The sequence below is a fragment of the Thalia democratica genome, chromosome 7 (assembly GCF_965202585.1).
Source record: "Thalia democratica chromosome 7, ktThaDemo2.hap1.1, whole genome shotgun sequence".
Lineage (NCBI taxonomy): Eukaryota > Metazoa > Chordata > Thaliacea > Salpida > Salpidae > Thalia > Thalia democratica.
In genome coordinates, this window is record NC_139171.1 from 4,626,511 (window position 1) to 4,649,084 (window position 22,574).

General features: G+C 24.4%; 1 protein-coding gene across 1 annotated transcript; it reads right to left on the reverse strand.

Annotated features, from left to right (window-relative positions):
• Positions 1-6,524: 6,524 nt before the first annotated feature.
• Positions 6,525-22,100, reverse strand: LOC145840265 (ubiquitin-conjugating enzyme E2 J1-like). Its single transcript, XM_082947457.1, has 6 exons — positions 22,021-22,100; positions 21,367-21,472; positions 20,850-20,949; positions 17,182-17,266; positions 16,324-16,429; positions 6,525-7,737 (listed from the first exon to the last, which is right to left on the reverse strand). Exons 1-6 carry the CDS (start codon positions 22,046-22,048, stop codon positions 7,269-7,271), a joined length of 894 nt encoding a protein of 297 aa, XP_082803583.1. The 5' UTR covers positions 22,049-22,100; the 3' UTR covers positions 6,525-7,268.
• Between the last annotated feature and the right edge of the window lie 474 nt (positions 22,101-22,574).

The following is a 22,574-nucleotide window of genomic DNA, read 5'->3' on the forward strand; positions in this document are numbered from 1 at the left end:
ACGTTATTCACCGACAGGACTTAAAAAATGTGCAAACTTACCAAAGAGGGCAATACAATTTGGGTCAGGAGTAGCTAAATGTGAAAATAAAAAGGAAAAAGGCGGGGATAAATGTGAAAGATTGTAAAAATATATTAAATTTTTAAATATATATGCTAAGTTAATGAAAACACTTTTCTTACAAGATTATTATTCTTTCTTATTTAAGATTTTTGGTTTCAAAAGAATTAAGTGACTCCATGAGTATATTCTATTAATAGTTAAAACATTTTATTTTTAAATGTCTGTTTTCATAAAAACTATATCTATTAATATTTTTTTTTAGTATGTTGAGTTACTAGCCACCTAATTTTTCTTTTAAATAATTGCAACTTGACAAAATATTCAGATCCATAATTTTAGTACTAGGAAAATTGTAGGTTTATTTTAAAATTATAAGTTTAATTTAACTTTGTTAAATAGTATGTTAATAACTTTTTATTTAACTTTTGTTAAATAGTATTTTACTAGTAGTAACAACTATATGTATAATTTTGCATAGTTTTTATTTTATTTTATACACTTTTATTTCTAGGTTTTAGCTTTTAGGAAATTTTTATATGTTATGCTCTTTAGAAGAATACTTTTTTGTTTTTATCTATTATGTTTTAGTTTTGTCTTTTTACAAATTTTTAACTTTTTAAATTAAAAGCAACTCTGATAATGAAATTTTAAACCGCACTTTTTTGGAACATTTTTATTTTAAATTAACATACTTTTTACAATGAGTCTATTTTATATTTTCATTTTTACTTTTTCTAATATTTGGAGGTTAATTCAACTACCAAAAACTAGAAAATATCAGTAATTTGTATTTTTATTTGAAAACAAACATAGTTACAAATGATAAAATAAATATAAAAAATAGCTGGTTTAGCAACTATAAAATATTAGATTCTTACACGAAATAATTTTCAAAATAATCTATGTTGACTTTAAATTTTGCCATACACCACTTCATATTTATTACTATAAAAATATTAACGAAATAATAAAGTGATGTTTCTCATCAATTTAAATTTAAGCTAATGTAAAACAAGTTTTTTTTGAATTATGGAAATACATCTAAAGCAGGGGTCGGCAGTAGGTAAAACAGGTTAGATTTGATAGAATAAAAACCTTTGTAGGCCACAGTATCATTTTAAATATTTTCCTAAAGTGAAAGATACATACAATCAAAAGTTTAATTAAACAATCAAAAATAGGTTGCAGATTACACACAAGTAAAAAATGAGCACAACTTTTTTTTTTAAGTTCTACTAAGTTTATGTTTTAACTAAAAAGCATGTCGCGATCCATTTTTATTTTTTTTCTGCAGATTGCTGCTAATGTTTTAAAAGCATGCTCTTTTTTAAAAATAAATTGAATTTTTAACTTTAATTAGTTTTCTAAAGCTAACACAGCAGTTTTTCATATTTGACGAACTAATTTTGTTGTTTAGTATACTATTTTAAAGAAGACTATTCAACATAATTAAGTACTATGAAATATTTTGAGCTACTGATAAACTAAAATTAAATATTTGTTTGATAAGGAACTAGCTTTATTTAAATTTTAATTATGTTAGGCTATTTGCGTATTACTAATTAAGCTTGTGATATCAGCATCTAGTTAAGCTGTATCAAAAAAACACTTAATTATCACTTGGTTTAGAAAGCTTACATGAAGCGATTTTTATGCTATTATACAACTATAAGTAAATATTATAAAGCTTCGAGTTGCTGTGATTTTATTTTTTTGGGTACGTAACTAAACTCAACAACTATTACAAACTAACAATCTAAAATTACACTACAAAATGTTGTATTTTTTAAGAAGGTTTAATTGAACTGTTTATTGAACGAAAATAAAAAGCGCTAAGTGTGGTCGAACGACCGTGTACATAAAACATTTCGGTTGTCCAGTTATAGACCCTGGGTACTGTTCAATGTCCAGGACAAAGCTTAAGTTTAGAGTTTACACAGAGATTTTAAAACTCATTGTCATAATCGTCCACTCATATAGCAATTTGAAAAAAAATGCCCATATTTATTAGATATCTCCCTTTTCTAGTTGACTACATAATTAATTTTTTGTCCCTTACCAGTTGTTGCCCCTGGTAGCCAAAATGGCTTTTTCAAAGCTTTGAAATTTACATATTAAAAGCAAACAAGATGGATAAAATAAAACAAAAGTACAATTTTACAAACAAACTTTTAAATGAAATATGCGTAGTAGTTGTATATTTTTTATTAAAGATTTAAATAGCACTACAGTCAGCTTATAGATTTCCCACAAAAAAATGAAATTACAGGAAGAATTGAAACGGTCACCATGTAAAAATAATAAACAAGCTTCAAACTTTGGCTTAAAAAAAAAATATTATATACATATTTAACCATCATTATCATTTTGAACAAACATTAATTCAAGAATTTTATCTGTGACTTAAGTTAATGATGTTGTTTTACAGAATATTTTCTATTTCGATAACAAACTATTACTAAGCGTCGAAAAAAACAAAGTTTATAAACAAACTATTAAAATAATTTGGTTAATCGAATCGATGCTGTATTTAAGCATGAACCAGTTATTTATAAATAAAATTTAAATACAAAATTTAATATTATAAAACTGAGTTAGGCACATCATTTTTTTTATTTTGCCTTTTTTTCATAAAGCTTATTTAACCGACCACTGTTCACAACTAAAAAAAATAAAGAGGATATAAGGAATAACAATAAAATTTTGATAGGAGGTCTTAAGCAATTTAATAAAGGAAATTTTGTATATTTTTTTATCTTACAAAAAAGATTTTAAAATAAACTTATGTTTCAAATTAATTTCATGCAAACATAAAAAATCAACTTAAAAAGAAATAAAAAAAGTTTCAAAAGTTGATTCCATTAGTTTTAAGTATTTTTATAAAAAGTTGTGTGATAATATGCTAAAGCTTACAAAATGTAAATATTTTTTTCAAAGTAAGTACACAGAAAAAGCGAGTACAAAAAACCACGAAAACAAATTGTTCTTCAACGAACTACCACCGTTACACAGGTCGCCCTGGCAACAAGAAAACTTGGGTTTGGCGAGACTTTTGCCAAAAAAGTTTGCAACACTCTGCGCAATATTGTAAGTTTTATCCCAATTCTCAGGTTTCTCGCAAACTATTTCATCCAGTGGTAAGACGCATCCTTCATCAATTGTTTTCCCATCTTCTCCAAGAGTAAGCTTGTAGCAGTACTTTTGAGGCCCAGTGCACATTTGAACAACTGGGTTTGAGCAAGTCGGGTCACTGCATTGGTAGCATTTTGTACTGAAAAAAATTTTTTTTATGTTTTAATTAATGATAAGTATGAAAAGATGAACAATGCTCGCTTTCCTTTTAGCTCACTTTTTATTTTTATTTGTTTTAAAAACTTGTTAAACTAGATAATTTGTTTTGAAATTTTTTAAAATTGTAATTTTCTTCTTTACAAATTTTTATAGTTTATAATACTATCTTATAGTTTTCTTTTATTTTTGTTTCAAATCACTAGAGAAAGTTAAACCTACATTTTTTTAAAGAACTAAGTCATGTCAGTCAAAACAAAAAAGAAAGTGTACAAGTTTTCAATATACATATATAGCATATAATAGTTTTTAGGTAGTAACCTTTTTATTTCAATTCCAAAAAGATTCTTAAACCAATTGACAACTGGGTCATAAAAAGCTCTCTTTGAACGGTTATGTGTTGTTTCGTTTTTGTCTACTGTGTAAGTGTTTTCAAAATTTTTCACTTCTTCATATTTGTTGCTTGAACCAGATATGATTTCAGCATCAGACTTGGTCTCACTTAAATTCAATATTAGCATCAGAAAGAAAACTGAAACCTGTTTAAGAAAATTGTTAATAATAAAACAATTAACTGTTTTAACTTTTAAAATTTAGTTCTAAACCAACAAAAACGATTGAAACTTATACTTGTTGAATTTTGTAAAAATACTAAGAAAATTACTTATACTTTGGTAATTACTTATATAAAATGATTTTTATGTAAGTTAGTTTAAGTTTTAAGTAATTTTTGAAGTCAAAACATAACTATTTATTATTCTGCGTTATGTAAAAAAAATTGCAAAGTAAAAAAAAATCATGTAAATATTTCTTAATCATCCCATTTAAAATGTGTTTAGTTTTTAATAATAAAAACAACTGTACTAACCAAAACAAGTCTCATTTTATTTACTCCTAGGCCAGTCTCTACAAAAGTATTATAAAATGTTTTGACTACTGACAACTTAAAGTGAAACATTTGTTTAATAAGGAAGCAGTTTGTTTAAATATTTAATTTTGTTAGGTTACTTCCCTATTATAATTAAGCATGTAGTATTAGCTTATAATTAAACTAAAATAAAAATAAACTTAATTAACAACTTGTTTTGGAAAGCACGCATTATGCAATTCTTTATATTAAGCTATTATATCATTATAGTTGATAGTTTTAAAATTTCAAAACAATCAAGTAAAATAAATGGTGTGTATCTCGATGACCTAATAGGTCTTTCTATACTTTCATGTTTTTGAGCTTCGGTTATTTTAAAGTGCTTAATACATCTAAATATTATGCAAACTGTAAAAAATTACTGAAACACGTTGTTTTATTGTTTTAATGACTTAGTATATAAGCTATAGACTATTAACTGAAGTAAACTTTAAAAAAGTAAGTTTATAACCTTTAAAACAAAAAAGTTTAGTATTTTTGTATTTATAGCTCAATATAACTAGAGAAAAAAATTTTAAGAAGTCATTTTTGTTAGTATGTTGGCTAAACTTGTAAAACAAGTTTTGTCTTACTTTTTAATAACTTTACAAAAACTAATTACACAATTGATTTATTTTTTTAACTAAATTAATTACTCTTGTTTGTAAATAATTTTAGTTTTCTTCGTTACAGTTTTTTTTTCTTAAACAAATTATATTTATTTATCAAATCAGTTTAAAAAATTTTTACTTTTTATTTCAAGTTTGTTTAGAAAATTAGAATATTTCAAAACCTTTCGTTTAAAAAACATCTTTACCAGGAATAAACGACTAGTTTTAACTTTTTTTCACCTTAAAGTATATATATTGCATTATTCTGCACTTCTAACTCCTCTCAGGATATGTGCAGATAAAATATTTAATTTGGAAATATTTACTATATTTAATTTCTCTTGAAAAAAAAAAACATTAATTATTATTCTTACCATTTTGTTAAATATTGTATTTTCTAAACTAAATTTAATCAACTAATTATTTGCCAATTTATTTTACCAACTTACTACTTATTTACAGCTGATCCAGTAAAATCGCTCTAAAAGGAAAAACCCTGGTGTAAATTTGATTTAAATTTTTGAATATTATTTAATTTTAGAAACAAAAGTTCCAGTAAGTTTTATGGAAAACAATATAACTTGCTTCAGTCAATATCAACTTTGAAAAGTTTGATAACTGTTTGTTAAAAGTTTTTAAAGAATAACAAAATTAGTTTTTTTATTAATACATTATTAAACTTTGTTAGTAAACAAAAAAGAAATTTACTTTTATACTTAAGTAAAAAAGTTTTATTTAGTGATCTAATACTTTACTTTTTATAAGAACATTTAATATTTCCTAACAAACATTACTAATGTATATACTACTAAGAGAATCTAGTCATAGCGGAGAGCATATTTGAATTAGTAATATAAATAAAACAAATACTTCTTTATTAATAATTCAATTTTTCTCAGCTAAATTTATTGATTACGAACTTGTATTATTAAAAAAAATAATTAGCTTAAATGCAAACATATAGACAACATAATTCAGAAACATTTTATTCGTGTATTGCACTAAAATTCACCAATCGATTTAATTTAGTGAGATATTAGTAAGTTTTTATTGATGATAGTACTTTTATTAAAAAAAAACAATTTATTTCATACAAAGTGCTTCAGGTATATTAAAATCAAAAACTTTAAAACATAAATTTGCTGTGTATAGTAAAGAAGTTATTTAAAAAGTGCACCAAAAAAAATATTTAAAATACTGCAGTTAATTTTAAAATAAAATATTTATTTTAGAATTTCAATGCAGTCTAAGCAGTATAGCAAAAAAAAATGGTTTCCATCTTATCCTAAGTGAAAGTTTAGTAAAAATAAAACATCTTCTTTAATTTTGGATTTTTATGCTAAACTTCAAGTAACTATTTCTAGAAAAAAAATTTTAAGTTTACATAATAAAGTATCATTAAGATTCGTTTTTAAGAAACTTCAAGTTTTCATTTCTATGATAACTGAAAATTATGTATTTAGTGAAAATGATAATCGAACTACTAACTTTTATAATAAAAAAAAAGGTGTGAATAGATTTAAACAACACCTGAATAAGTTTAAATCATATAAACTTAATTGACTTTTTTAACCTTTAGAAATTTGTAAAAAAGACATAAGATAATCAAAAAATACATAAACTTAATTCTACAAAAGCAAGAAAGTTTTGGTTTTTATGCAATAAAGAAAAAGTACACTTGCCAAAGATAAAAAGCATAGAATGTAAAGAAAATTTTGAAGAAAATAAGATTGAAAATAAATCTTCACACCAAAATCAAATTACATTACAGTAAATTTCACCAAGTTTTCAACACGAAAAATCAAATACACCTCGTACAATTGTTTATAATTTATCTTAAAATAAAAATAATTTGAAAAGATTTATAAGTAGCTAAACTTTATAACTTAGATAATTTAATCAGTTTTTAACTATAATATTTTTAAGTGCATAAGAACGAAACTTAACAAAACTGTTTTCTTAAAACATATGAAACCAAGAACCTTATAAAAAAATATATATATTACCAGTATGCCCAATAAGGCTGATAAATATACAGTGGAAAGATCTAGCATGTATAAACTGCAGCTTTGAAACAAAATTAATTGATGCTTCTTTATTGACACCGATGTCTATCTAAAAAAACAACATTAAATGTTGTCTATTAAATTGTTTCACATATTAAACTTTTGTTCATTTTATTTGATCGATATAAGAATTTTTACTCATAATCCAAAAATAAATCTCAAATAATTAAGAAATTCTGTTAAAATAATTAACACTTTTTATAGCTAATGTACATAACCAATTAAATCCTAAAACGAAGTTTTAAAAGACAAATATCAATTTGTATAGTATTACAAATTAAAAACTATTATTACAACAAAAGTTTTTATATATAAATTGCCTCCAAAAGTTTTTTAAGCTTCATACAGCATCAGATGAACTCTTCTGTAGACGAGAAACAAAATAACAGACACCAGCACGACAACGAGTATCTGAGATGTGAACTCCACCATCGGGTTTTCTTCCACTTTCACCTGCTGCTGCGTCCTTCTCCTTTTCAGTTTCTTCTTCTGCTCCTTCTTGACTTCCCCTGCTGTTGTTGGTTCTTGTTGCGCGTCCTTAGAGCTGCCCGCTTCTTCTGTTGCAACTTTTCCTTTTTCCTTCGTCGCCTCCTCTTCACCAGTCTTCTCCTGTTCCCTCGATGTTTCTCCTTCCGTCTTGCCACCTGCCTTTTCCTTGTCTTTGTCTCCTTTCGGCTTGGTCAATGTGATCTGCTTGGCCAACTTGCGGTCTTTTTCGTCGTTCGCGCTGCAATTGTCCGGTCTTTCTTGTAAAAGGAGGTTTTTGATGAGCCCGCAGTGATCGCACTTGAACGTTTGAGATCTGTTAAAAAAATTATATTAAAAAAATTAATAAAACTCCTGTAGTTAAAAATTTTTGAAATATAAAGTTCTTAGACAAACTTATGAGGTAGAGTATTATTAAAACAAACTTTTAAGAACTTTTAAGAACTCTTTTAAAACAAAGAGTTTATAGGTGTATTTTGAGCATAGAAACGAACAGGAAAGGTAGATTCTGCGTGCATTTGGTAAAAAGTAATTATCTTATACTGAATGAAAACAATTTGTTGGTTTAAAAATAATATTTACACAAGCTGAAACTAGTACACAGTACAAGAACTTTTAATGAACATGTTGTAGAGTATTTTAATTAATTATTGATCATTTTTGTAATCTAATAAAACAAAGATTCTGCACAACCTTAAACTTATTTTATGTAGTAAAAATATTTACATATCAATTATTTTTACGAGGTTTTTTATGCTTATAATACCGTGTTGAACCGGTTATAAAATGATTAATGGCAATGTTAGAATGAGAGGACTAAATATTTAACGTTTCTTTTATACATATATAAATATTGTGATTATTTTCAAGCATTTTTTCAAACTTACGTCACAAAATCTTTTTCGCTGCTTTTTTGTGAATTTATTTTTATTTATTTTTATTGCACTCGTTTTTGCACAATTATGAACACAAAACTTGATTACTGACGGTGAAAAACAACCATATCTCATTACCATATCTTGAGGAAGGAAAAGGAAGAATATGCGTGCGTTTGGTAAAAAGTAATTATCTTATGTTGAATGAAAACAACTTGTTGGTTTAAAAAAAATTTACGCAAGCTGAAACTAGTGCAAAACACAACAACTGTAAACAAACAAAAATAAAATCTACATTAAAACTACAAGTGGTAACAAAAACTAAATACAAACCAACAATAAAATAATTTGTTGAAGTAAAAACAATAACTTGTTGAACTATATCAAGAATATAAAGTTTCATATCAGTTTGTAAACTATCACAGTCAAAAAACTTAAACCAGATCACAACTAAACAAAAGTGGATTGTAAGATTATAAAAACATTCACATATAATAATAAGTAATATAATAAAATATTATTTATAATGGTATAAAATATAAACATTAATAACCAAAAGTTTTCATGCTTTAAATGAGTTGATAGTGTAGCCGTGTTAGAAACGGCTTTTAAACGAGTGATGAAAGAATATTTAAATTAGAACTGTAAATATGTTAAGCTATAATTAACTAAATTCTTATCTAAATATTGTAATTATTTTCAAACAGTTTTTCAACCTTACGTCACAAAATACTTTTCGCTGCTTTTTTGTGAATTTATTTCAAACTGTTTTTTATTGCACTCGTTTTATTATTTCTGCTCGGAAAACAAAACTTGTTTATTAAAGGTAAACTATAACCACATCATTAACGGCTAGAAGGGATGTTTTGGGAGTAAATAAGGTTGATTCAGCGTTCTATTGGTAAAAATTTATTATCTTATACTGAAATGTTGGTTTAAAAACAATATTTTACTTACACAAGCTAAAAGAAAAATACTGTACTGGTACAATAACTGTTAACGAACAAAATAAAAAGCTAAAATAAAAATACAAGTGATAATAAAAAACTAAACCCAAACCAAAAATAAAATAACTTGTTGAAGTAAAAACTATAATTTGTTGAATTTTATCAAGAATTTCAATGTATCAGTTTGTAAATTATCATAATCAAAAAACTTAAATCAGGTAACAACTGTACAAAACTCGATGGTAAGATGGTAAAAACATTCACATATCGGAAGTATTAATAGGTTTTGTGCTATTTAAGAGTTGTTAGAGAAACCGTTTTACAAACGGCTTTTCAATAAGTGAAGTCGAATTTTTTCATTGAACTGTAAAATAGGGAATTTTATACTTATTATAAAAAAACATTGTAATTACTTTCAAGCAGTTTAACTAATCATTGATTTTTTATAATTTAATATACCAAAGATTCTGCAAAACCCTAAAATCAAACTCAATTTTAAGATGATAAATACATTCACATTTCAATAATTTATACGTAGTTATTGTTGTTTGTAAGACCGTGTTGAAACAGTTTAAATTAATAAGGATTAATGTTCTACTTTGAAGACTAAGTATCGAAACCTTTATTTAACATAAACAAAGATTGTGAATATTTTCAAGCACTTTTCCAAACTTACGTCACAAAATATTTTTTGCTGCTTTTTTGTGTTATCAATTTAAAGTTTTTTTATTGCTCTCGTTTTTGCAAAATTATACAAAACTTGATTAGTGAACGGTGAAAAACAACCATATCTCATTACAATATTTTGAGGATAGATAAGGTTGAATCTGAGTGCATTTGGTAAAAGTAATTATCTTATGTTGAATGAAAACAATTTGGTTTCTAAAAATAGCATTTACAAAAGCTGAAACAAGTGCAAAATACAACAACTTTAAACGAACAAAAGGAAAAGACTAAAACTGCAAGTGATAACTCAAAACTAAACAAACCAAAAATAAAAAAACTTGTTGAAGTAAAATTAATAACTTGTTGAACTTTATCAAGAATATAAAGTTTCATATCAGTTTGTAACAATCAAAACGCTTTAACCATATCACAAGGGAACAAAACTCTACTGAAAGGTTATAAAATCATCTTCATTTGGGAATTAGTAAATGGCTTTATCCTTATAGTTGTTCGAGTAGCCGTGTTAGAAACGGCTTTTAAATTGATGAAGAATGTATCCTCAAGATAAAAAATCTATTACCAACCCCCCAACTTAATTCTTATCTAAATATTGTGATTATTTTCAAGCAGTTTTTCAACCTTACGTCACAAAATACTTTCCGCTGCTTTTTTGCAAACTTATTTCAAACTATTTTTTGTTGTACTTTTTTTTTATTATTTCTGCTCTGAAAACATAACTTGATAATTAAAGGTAAAAAAACAACTACATCTTTAAGGACTTGTAGGAGTAGTTCGAGGATAGAAAAGGTAGAATCTGCTTTCTTTGGTAAAAAGTTATTACCTTATATTAATGTAAACTGCTTAATGGTTTGAAAACAATATTTTGTGTGCACAAACTAAGTTTTGTATCAATTTGTAAATTATCACAATCAAAAAATTTAAAACAATGGAACAAAACTCGAATGTAGGTTATAAAAACATTCACATATATTAATAGGTAATATAATAAAATAATATTTATAATATAATAAAATATAAGTATTAATAACCACTAGGTTTCATGCTTTTAAAGAATTGATAGTGTTGCCGTGTTAGAAACGGCTTTCAAATGAGTGAAGAAAGAATATTCAACATGGAAATCTGAATCATTTCTCATAACTAAACTTTATTCTTATCTAAATATTGTGATTATATTTTCAAGCAGTTTTTCAACCTCACGTCACAAAATATTTTTCGCTGCTTTTTTGCAAATTTATTAACTGTTTTATTATTTATTCACTAAAAAAATTAATTTATTAAAGGTAAACTATAACCACATCATTAAGGTAGGGATGTTTTGGGAGTAAATAAGGTTGAATCTGCGTTTCTTTGGTAAAAATTAATTAACTTATACAGAATGAATACAACTTGTTGATTTAAAACAATATTTTACTTACACAAGCTAAAACTAGTACACAGTACAAGAACTGTTAACGAACAAAATAAAAAGCTAAATTTAAAATACAAGTGATAACAAAAAACTAAACCCAAACCAAAAATAAAATAACTTATTGAAGTAAAAACTATAATTTGTTGAATTTCAAAGTTTTGTATTAGTTTGTAAATTATCACAGTCAAAATACAAGTGATATCAAAAAACTAAACTAAAAAAAACTAAACACGAACGAACGATAAAATAACTTATTGAAGTAAAAACTATAATTCGTTGAACTTTATCAAGGATATCAAAGTTTCATATCAGTTTGTTAATTATTACAATCAAAAAACTCAAATCAGGTAACAACGGTACAAAACTCGATGGTAAGATTGTAAAAACATTCACATATCGGAAGTGTTAATAGGTTTTGTGCTATTTAAGAGTTGTTAGAGAAGCCGTGTTAGAAGCGGCTTTTTAAATGCGTGTAAGCGAATTTTCAAGATAGAACTGTAGGTAGGGGATCTCTTTACTTGTTATTAAAAAAAAACATTGTAATTATTTTCAAGCAGTTTACTAATTAGTGTTTTTTTTATAATTTAACAAAACAAAGATTCTGCACAACCCTAAAAAACAAACTCAATTTTAAGATGATAAATACATTGACATTTCAATGTTTTATACGAAATTAGTATAGTTTAAAAAACCGTGTTGAAACAGTTGTAAAATAATAAGAACTAATGTTTAACTTTGATGACCATTTATCAAAACCTTTATTATATATAAACAAAGATTGTGATTATTTTCAAGCAGTTTATCAATCTTACGTCACAAAATATATTTCGCTGTTTTTTTTTTGTCATTAATTCAAAGTTTTTTTATAGCACTCGTTTTTCCGCACAATCATGAACACAAAACTTGATGAATGGTGAAAAACAACCATATCTATTTACCATATCTTGAGGATAGATAAGGTAGAATATGCGTGCATTTGGTAAAAAGTAATTATCTTATGTCGAATGATTGCAACTTGGTTTTTTTAAATAGTATTTACAAAAGCTAAAACTAGTACACATACAACAACTGTAAACGAAAAAAATACAAGTAATAACAAAAAACTAAATACAAACCAAAGATAAAACAACTAAATATGGTTTTCAGCGATCGTTACATAAGTATGATTTAAAAAACAAAAACAATTTAAATTTTATCAACTTTTTAGAAATGTAGTGATGACACCTGCGCGATTTCTAGAAGTTAATGAATGTTTAATGTAGAAAGCAGATAATTTTATTTTTATACGTACAAAATTATTTATCATACTAACAATAACATACTCTGCTCACAAACTTAAAGGTTTCTACAATGTATTAAAAGTACAACATTTTACTGTCGTCTTAAATAAAATGCACTTTTTTTTTACTCATCTAAAGGAGGTAGGCAATGTAATTTTTAAATAGAAATTAAATTTATTTTTTTTGTAACAAATATTTTATTAGAATCAGTTTACTTATTTATTTTAATTTGAATTTTTTACCTTCGAACCTGGTAGTAAATAGAATGAATATTCGCACTTTTGCTAACATTTAACAAATACTTTGAAATATATTATTAATTCTATTTTAAGTACACTTATTACACCTATTTTAAGTAAGAATGACTAGAATGTCATTTAATTACAATTTTTTTCAAACATTTCTATTCTGTTTCAAAACTGTTAGGCCCTCGAATTTTTTTTGGTAAACCTAGATTATTAATTTGCACAACCCTAAATACATACTTAATAATAAGAAGATAAAAAGTAAATAAAAAGAAACAATAGATTTGATTATGAGGTTGTTTGTGAATCCGTGTTAGAAACGGCTTTTAAAAGACGTAATAGCAATAATAGGAGGAATTTTGAGTAGAATTTAAAATTAAAAATTCTTTTTTTTAGAATAAATATTGTAACTATTTTCAAGTAGTTTTTTAACCATACGTCACAAAATACTTTTCGCTGCTTTTTTGTTTTTAAAGTATTTTCATAACTCGTTATATTATTTCTGTATTGAACTTCTGCACTAAACAAAGCTTGACTCTTAATTAGTAAAAATTAACCATATCTGTCAAGGTTCGTAAGTTAATTTGGGGATTGTAATTTAACTGAAACGATAAAATAACTAATGATATATCATTTCCAACAACTACTAGATACTTAAAAATAAAAACAACAATGTTTACGTTTTTTATCAAACTGATTCACTTTGGAAAGGTAATAATTACATCTACGCAATTTTTAATAACTAATGAACTAAAAAAAAACTTATTTTTATACGTACAAACTTATTTATTATAATAAAAATAACATACTTTGCTTTCAAACCTGAAACATTTCTATTCACGAATTATAAGTACAACATTTTACTACAGTAATAAATAAATTCGCTATTTTCTTTCGTGTTTTGTGGAGGTAGGCATACGGTCCAACAAAAACCGCCGATGTAGTTTAAAAATTGAATATTAAACTTAAGGTTTTTGTAACAAATATTTTGTTGAAATCAGTTTACAAACCACTGTAATATTTGACTTTTTCCCCACAGAAACCTGGTAGTAAATGGAATAAATGATTTGCACTTTAACTACTATGTAAAAAATATTTCAAAATGTTAAACTCTTAATTTGATTTTACAGTACACTGCTGTGCTAATAAATTGTCGTTTAGTTACAATATTTTTTTCAAAGAGTTTTATTTCAATATTTAAAAACTATAAAGCCCTCTAAAAAATATTTCCTGGTAAACCTTTCTTGCCTCAGATGCAAAACCCAATTTTTGGTTTTGAGGATCATTATCATAGCCGTTGTGTAAACAGCTTGAAAGATAAGTATAGTAGAGTTGTGCCAAGCTATGTTTATACTTCAAGAACTAAAAGAGAATAAAATGAAAAATAATATTTTTTTTTGCAATTTTTTCATATTACGTCATAAGAAACTTTATTCTGAAACTTTTTGGAACATTTTGTAAAAAACAAAAAAATAGTTTGTGTTTTATGATTTTTGTTTGCAAAAAGACACTTAATAGAATATAATAATTGAATATACAATAATATTTAATTTTAGTTCTCTGCTTTGATTGAAAATTTTATAAATATGGAATAAAAAGTTGGTAGTTCTTTTTTGGATAATTTTTTTAAAGTTTTATTTTTACAAAAGTTTATATACATCAACTACTAATATAAGCATTCAGAGATAAATGTAAAGTTATCTGTGTACTCTAGTAGGTTTAGTATATACCAAATATGATGGAGATTAACTAGGAATATAAACAGTTAATATAGATGAACAACATACTAATTAAGAAAATTAAAATACATTAAATATTTATAAGAAAATATTTGTTTGTAGTATCTTATAAAGTATTTACAAAAAATAACGAATTTAATGTATATAAGTAAAAATAAAATCCTGGAAATATAACAAATGTGTATATTGATTTTTTACGTTACGTTTGTATAACTAAATATTAATGTAAAACTGGTATATATTATTTTACTATTTGAAAAAGAAACAAAGTAATAGAGTCATGCATAAGCTTTTATTACACTGTCTTATTTAAACTCATTTTAAAAGACAAATCTCAGTATAAAAAGAATATGCAAACTTGACAAAATTTAGTAATTACATTTTTATTGAAGTTTGATTTATTTATAAATCATACAGCAATATATATGAATAAAACTAAAATAAATATTGGTTAAGTGTAAAACTTATTTTGAGAATATTTTAGAAAATTCTTTACAACATTAAAGTTTATAGCTGTTTATTTCTAAATTTTGAAACCAAAAACAATAAAAAAAAATTAATAAATAAATTAAAACTTAAAAACTAAGCCAAAAGTCATTGATAACTGGTTAACAAAAAGCTAGCTCTAAAGTTTTCAATATTAATTATTTATCTAATGCACTACACTACTAATAAATAATTAACTTTTTATCTTAGCAAAAAAAAAACCAAGATTATTTTTCAAACTATCTTATTTATGCACCAGGAGTTTTTAAATACTTAAAAAATTAAATAGTTTTACGCTTCACCTACATATATTCATGTAAATAGTACACACTTTTAAAACTTACATAATATTCATTTCAAATAAAAACCCATAGGTGTTTTATTGTTTATTATAATAATACTTACGATCAATTAACCAATTGTACAAATACCGACTTGGAATTTATTTTTAAGGTTACTTAATGATCACATTTAAAATTATATTTGAAGATTTCTTCACTTTAACTTGTTAAAATACTATACGGATGTTGGTTGAAGTTAAAAGTTTTTAAACTTGAATAGAACTGTAGACAAGATAATAAAAAAATAACAACTTTAACAACCAAAACTATATTTATTACATATTATTTGAGTTTGTCTGTTAAAAACATGTAATTGTGTGTTAAAAACTTAAAGAAAGCTAAAAATAAACAACTTTTATGAACGTTTTACTCATTAAATTTTCAATAACGCGCACAAGAGCACACTTTAGAACTAAAGCAGTGTTTCTCAAAGTATGCACCTGTTTATAGTTGTGTTCAAAATTTGAAAAACATTATTTAAATAATAAGAGGTTTAAAAGTAAGCGTTGGTACTCCAACAATCAAATTAGTAGTGTAAAATTACCACAACATACAAATTCGACACAAACTCAAGTTAACTACTATACAATATTAAGTTAGTCAATTTCAAGAAATTTTTAAAATTTGTTAGAGAAACATAATAGAAACTTAATAATATTATTAGTATTCTTTAATAAGTCTAAATATAATTTATCTTGCTAATAACAACTTCAAATTTCTTTTATGCCAATTGTAAATAAATGTTTAGCAACTTATTTTAGTTAGTTTAGATTTTAAGCGATTTAAAACTGTGATAAAAACAATTAAATTCAAAATGTAAATTAATACAACAAACATTCTCACTTTTTAGCCAGTTTAAACATTTCTAAAATAGTAATAATAAACTTAACTCACTTTTTAGCCAGTTTGATTCTTTCTTCTTTAGTGTAATCCAAACCTCCTACAGAACCTTCTGATTTAGTTTCCATGAAAGCTATCAATGCTAGCATCGCTGTTCTTACTGAAAAATAAATTAAAATATATTGATTAAATAATAAAATTGTGTTTCCATGAATGCTATCAATGCTAACATTGCTGTTCTAACTGTAAAATATTTCAAAGAGTTAATATATTAAATATTGCTTTTATGAATGCAGTCAGTTCCAACATTGCTATTCTTACCGCAAAAGAAAATAAAATTAATAACTAGAACGAAATAGTGTTCCTATGAAAGCTATTAATAATGCTAGAGCATCGCTCTTCTTACTGTGAGAATAAATAAAAATATATATTTGTGTTTATGAAATAATAGGATTTTGTTTCCATGAATGCAATCAGTACAGGCAGTGCAGTTGTAACTATTAAATCTAAATAAGAATTAAACTATTAATTCTTATTATTTGATGTTTGTGTTTTTTTTTAATTATTACACCATTATACATTGGTGTATGAAAAGTAAAAATAAGAAAAGTAGGTGCTTCATATTTGGTAGAGTTAAGCTTGCAGAATGAAACTAGTGTTAGCAGTTCTCACCACAAAATAAATAAAGCGTCAATTGGAGATCTTACTAAGTTTTAATAGATATCTTTATAGCAACATTAAATTTTTGATAAGAAGATGATTTTTAAACAGGTTAAAACAGTATCTCAAAAAATGAACTTTTTTTGTTATTTTTTATATCATCTTAGTATGAAAGTATAGTTTATTTAACTCAAACTAAACAAAAACTATTTAAAATTATACTCATTAGTAAAATATTTAAAAAAAACTCACTACTCCAACTGGGTTGCCAAGTTTCCGGGTGGTATCCTGATATACTCAGACATATTTTCTTGTGTGTTTCAAATCTCCCACTTGGCTGTTAATATTTATAAATAAGTTATGATACATACAACAATATATTAGAAAGATATATCCTGATATACTGGGACATATTTTTTCGTGTGTTTCCAAATCTACCGTTCGACTGATATTATTTCATTTTTCAGGATTTTAGTTTGATGATTAAAATAATGAAAAACATTTTTTTTATCGCACATTTATGGCAATTTTATGAAACTAACAAGTAACAAAGTTATTGTACAATTTTTCACTACTACATACAATAAAACTATAAAATTTAAAAGTTTTTTATTAAAACTTTCTCTACTTTACTCTTTGAGGCCAACTGCTTTTACAGTTAAGAAAACAATAATTAATCATTGTGGGTGATTGTAAAAACAAAAGCTGTAAAAATACATGATTTAAGTCAGATACATATAAAACAAACATTAGTGTAAAGTTATACAATTTAGGGTTTAAAATTATTAATATTTGAGTTAAGTGACATATTAAATATATGTACAAGCTTTTATAAATGGTTGCCACTGATCAAGCTGAAAAAAATTTCCTGACTTTTTCCTGACTTTTTATTAAAATTTTCCTGACTTTTCTAAATCAAACTCTTAAATTAAACTTATTCTAAAATACATAATTTAACACTTGAAACTGTATAAAGCTTTCAATCTAATTTTAATACAGGTTAAAAACAAGAGTTTTTTGCTGAATTCTATCATCAAACTTCGAGCACATAAACTGAACCATATGTGTATGATTGATGTATTTGTAATAAACAGCTCTATCAGCAAAAAACTTGTATTATTACTTTATAAACACAGCTTTTCTGAAAAAAGACACAATTTTTTAGCATTTCCTAGCATAAATGTATCTAGATAAACAAATGACTTATAAGGAAATTTTACAATTAAAACCTTGAATTAATAACGAACTTTCACAACTAAAATCTTAAAACAATAACAAATTTTTACAGTTAAAACCTTTAAACAATAAAGAACACAATTTTTTAGAATTTCTTAGCATAAATGTATCTAAATAAACGAAACAACATTATGTATTTACTTAAAACATGCTTTACATATATAAATTGTTCACTTAGTTTAATAAAATACTACCCAAACTATTTAATATAAAATCCTTAAATTAAAAAAGAATATACTTAAGTAACTGTAAAAAAAAACATAAAAAAGTAAACTATATATCTGTTGTATAAAATATTTACTCTTATCATTTAGTATAAAATTTGTAACAAATATTTATACTCTTATTTACTTTAAAAACTTAATTTACTCTACAAATAATACTAATAATAAGTAAATTTAATCTTTGCATATACCTCTCTTATAACTTATTTTATAAATCTAAACAACTTTGAAAAAATTATAAAGAGGTAAAGTATACACATTAACTTGTTACATAAAATACTTAACTAACTGCTTAGTTACAAAGAACTCAATTATTTACTTAAATAAAAAACAATTTGATTCTAAAATTATGCTAGATAAACTTTTGTGTATATATCAGTTTCACTATGGAAGTGTCTTTGCTACAGATCATCAATACTAAAAAGCTTACAAAATCTGCTTGTTAAATTAGGGTACATGTTCAACATGCTAATAGAAAATTTTTGCAATTTTATAAAGGATATTTTACTAATTTATACAATAAGAAGGCATTAGCAATAATATTAAATATTTTTGTAAATTTCTAGAAAAATTTTGGAATTTTTTTCTGACTTTAAAGGACTTTTAATTAATTTTTACCACTTTAAGGCTTTGGAAAACAAGGAATTTTGTAAATTTAAACTGACAAAATCTGACTTGTTTTTAAATTTTATCAAATTTCCTGGCTTTTCCTGACTTTTTTTCAAAACCCCCCATTTTTACCTGACTTTTCCTGACTTTTGTCATTTTTTAAAATTTTTCCTGACTTTTCCTGATTTCCTGACTTTTCCTGACCGAGTGGCAACCCTGGTGATTGTAAAAACAAAAGCTGTAAAAATACATGATGTAAGTCAGATACATATAAAACAAACGTTAGAGTATAATTAAACAATTTAGGGTTTTAAATTATTAATATTTGAGTTAACTGACATATTAAATATATGTTTAACAAGCTTTTATAAGTTGATTGAAAGAGTTTACAGTGTTTTATAAACAGTATAGTATATTGCTCAAAAACTATTTGTTGATAAAAGTTAGACAATAAATTAAGCAACTAGAATTTGATAGGCTATTCTTATTTGATAAAGAATATACTCTTTGAAGTTAAAGCAAAATTTTATCAAAAGTTAAATACATAAACTTATAATAACAAGTTTTATCCGTGCATAGGATTAAATGAACAATTCCAAAAAAAATCTACAGGGTTGCCAATAGTTTTTTGTAAATTTCTTCCAGCTTTTACAAAATAAATTGTTTTGTTTATTTTTAGTATAAAACTAAACTTTAAGCAATAAAAAACTGTCTTAAATATTATAAAAACATTAAAAAGATACTGTTAAGCTACTTTTAAACAATACAAAAAAAATTGTCCTTATGATAGATTTTTTGTATCTTATTGAAATTTCATTACTAACAGGTAAAAATAATTTAAAACCCCAAGTTTTTCCAGGTACATTTTGCCTAAATTGTCAAATTCCAGGTATTTTGGCAACTCTTTCTATGTTACTTAAACTTAATAAAACAAAATTATTCTATTTTAATATTATATAGATAGCTTTATAAAGCCTATTAGTAAAAACATTGCTGCTAAAAAACTCTTTGTTAAGTTATTGTAAAACAAAATTTATTGATAAACTTATTGATTTATTATTTTATAAAATAAGCTAAAATAAAGTTTCAAATTGAAAAAAAATTCAATAATCTATAAAGAGCTATAGAAATTAGCAAACAAAATTTTAAATGATTTTTCATAAAGTACCAAGTAAATAAAAACACACTACAAATTAAACTTCTTTAATATGTATAAAAACTAAACTACTAATAATATTACAACAAACATGAAAGACTCGCAATTAAAGTTATTAAGCCACTTTTTCTTAAGGTATTAGCAATAGCACACAGTTTTCAAGCAGTATAACATTTTGTTATAAGCAACTAAAGGTATTATTTAAAAACTGGTCCTCCAATAAACAAAAAGTTTCAATTAAAACACTAAATAACAGTCAGTATGACAATGTTAGTAAAGTTTCATTAGCAAAATTTTTTTACGTAAAAAAAATACAAAACATCTATTATTCCCATTCAATATGAGAACATTAGAAAGTTTCATAAGATACAAAAATATCTAATCATACTCATTGCAAAAATATCTGATAGAAAAAATAAATTACAGTTATTAAGATAATACTAGGTGGATTCATAGGGTATTAAACTAACTTAAAATTAACTTATAACAAGTATATAAAATCTTCTTTGTATATAAATTTACAAGGTGCTTTTATAGAGTATAAAACAAAATCTAATACAACTATTTTACAAACAAACAAAAACACAACATATATTAATTTTCATTTAATAAAACAGCTTTATGTGGTTATATAGACTACTTTCAAGTAAAGTTAAGTTTTTAAAAATTTAATTTTATTTAAAACATCAACTAACATTCAGTATAATAATATTAGGTGGTTTCATAGGGTACTCATTAGGAAGTATTATTTTCCCGTGGTAAAAACCTCCTTCAAATTCTGAGTTGTCAGGACCCCTGTAGACAAAGTTATTTTAAACAAAGTTGGCATAATAATAAAGTTATATAAATTTTTTTTTTTACAGTTTTACTTTGTAGTACAGTTATTTATATAGAACTAGTATAGTAGATATAGTAATATCTAGTAGGTAAATAAACTGAGAAAAACATTTGTAGTATAATAATTTGCAGAAGTTTTGTATATCACAGTAGATAGTATAATATATATTTTTTAATAAAAGATGTGTAATTATAATTAAGCAATTATTAGTTTTCATATTTAAGCATGGATTTGTATAGAAATTAGTATAATTTTCTTTTACCTCTATGCAAAGTGCCACTTATAAATAATCTTAACATTAAGTGCTTGATATTCATAAGTAATTGCTAAAAATTATACATTAGCATATATTTACTATTGTATATTTTTATCACCTGTAAGTAAAATGCCACTCATATATATTATCATCTAGAGGGGCTGCATGATACTCATAAGTTGGATCACTCAATTCCATTGCTTCTTTCATTATCCGCTTGACAGCTGAGAAAAATTTAGTAACATATTTATTACAGTTATACAAGTATTACTAATAATCATATTAATAAATGTTATTTATTAGTTTTTTATTTACTATTGCATATTTTACATTGATGTAAGAAGCTCTGAGCAATTATAAATGTCACTTGCTCAGTCAGTAAAACAAAATATGTTTTGTTCTAATTACAAATATTTTTATAAACCTAACTTGATTTTTTTAAGAATAAATCAAGAAGAATATGGTCTAGCAGTAAAAGAAAAATTTCATTGTCTTGAAAACTATAAACTTTTAGTTTTAAAAACTTATTCAATTTATCAAAATCTTAAACAATAACTTTTTTTATAAAGAACGTTTTGTTAACTCAAGTATTTATTTCAACAAAACTACAAGTGGTTACATTCACTAGCCTTTTATGCAATTTTAATTAAAGTTTATCAATAAGTTGAAACTGTACTTCTTTTTTTTACTTTAATATATTATTTATACTGTATTTTAAAAACTAAAAAAAACATTTAGAATTTCTAACATGTATTTATACTTATTAACTAACCAGGACTTTTTGAGTTGAACCTTGGCATAGTTTTTTATATGAACTACCAAGTTTTAATGAAAATAATTTATACAAAACCTGTAAAAATATAAAAGATTATAATACAGTTATTGCTAGTTTGCAAAAAATATTGAAGAATCTAATTGAAGTTAAGTGCATGCAAAACTTCAATTTGGTTTATAATCTTAGATACTTGTTTTAGTAATGATATTTACCTTTTTTACAAAATTATTTTCTTCTATGCTTTGAAATTTCTATAGATTAGCTTTGTGTAATTTAGATTGCATTCTTTTTTTTTTAAACAATTTTCAAAATTTTAATTTTTTCAAATATTAATACTTTATCTACAAATCTCAAATAAAAACAACATTAGAAGGCTTAAACATCTTGGTTAATTTTTGTCTTTTTGTTGTATGTCTTCTGTATAAGTGGTTTTGATGCCTGGGTCCTTCGTATGACAATAAACTTACAATAATAATACTAATCTGAAATTATTTAAAATATGGCTGATAGTTTATATGTAGTTTAAAGTCTTTGAAATTTAATAAAGATCA

Excerpts from the sequence above, each read along its gene's own strand:
- LOC145840265 (XM_082947457.1), bottom strand. The coding sequence starts at position 22,048 with ATGCCAAGGTTCAACTCAAAAAGTCCTG. Across the intron at positions 20,950-21,366 it reads GAGTGGCATTTTACTTACAG|GGGTCCTGACAACTCAGAAT; the intron begins GTGATAAAAATA and ends CTTTGTCTACAG. Across the intron at positions 17,267-20,849 it reads CTAATATTATTATACTGAAT|CCAAGTGGGAGATTTGAAAC; the intron begins GTTAGTTGATGT and ends AAATATTAACAG.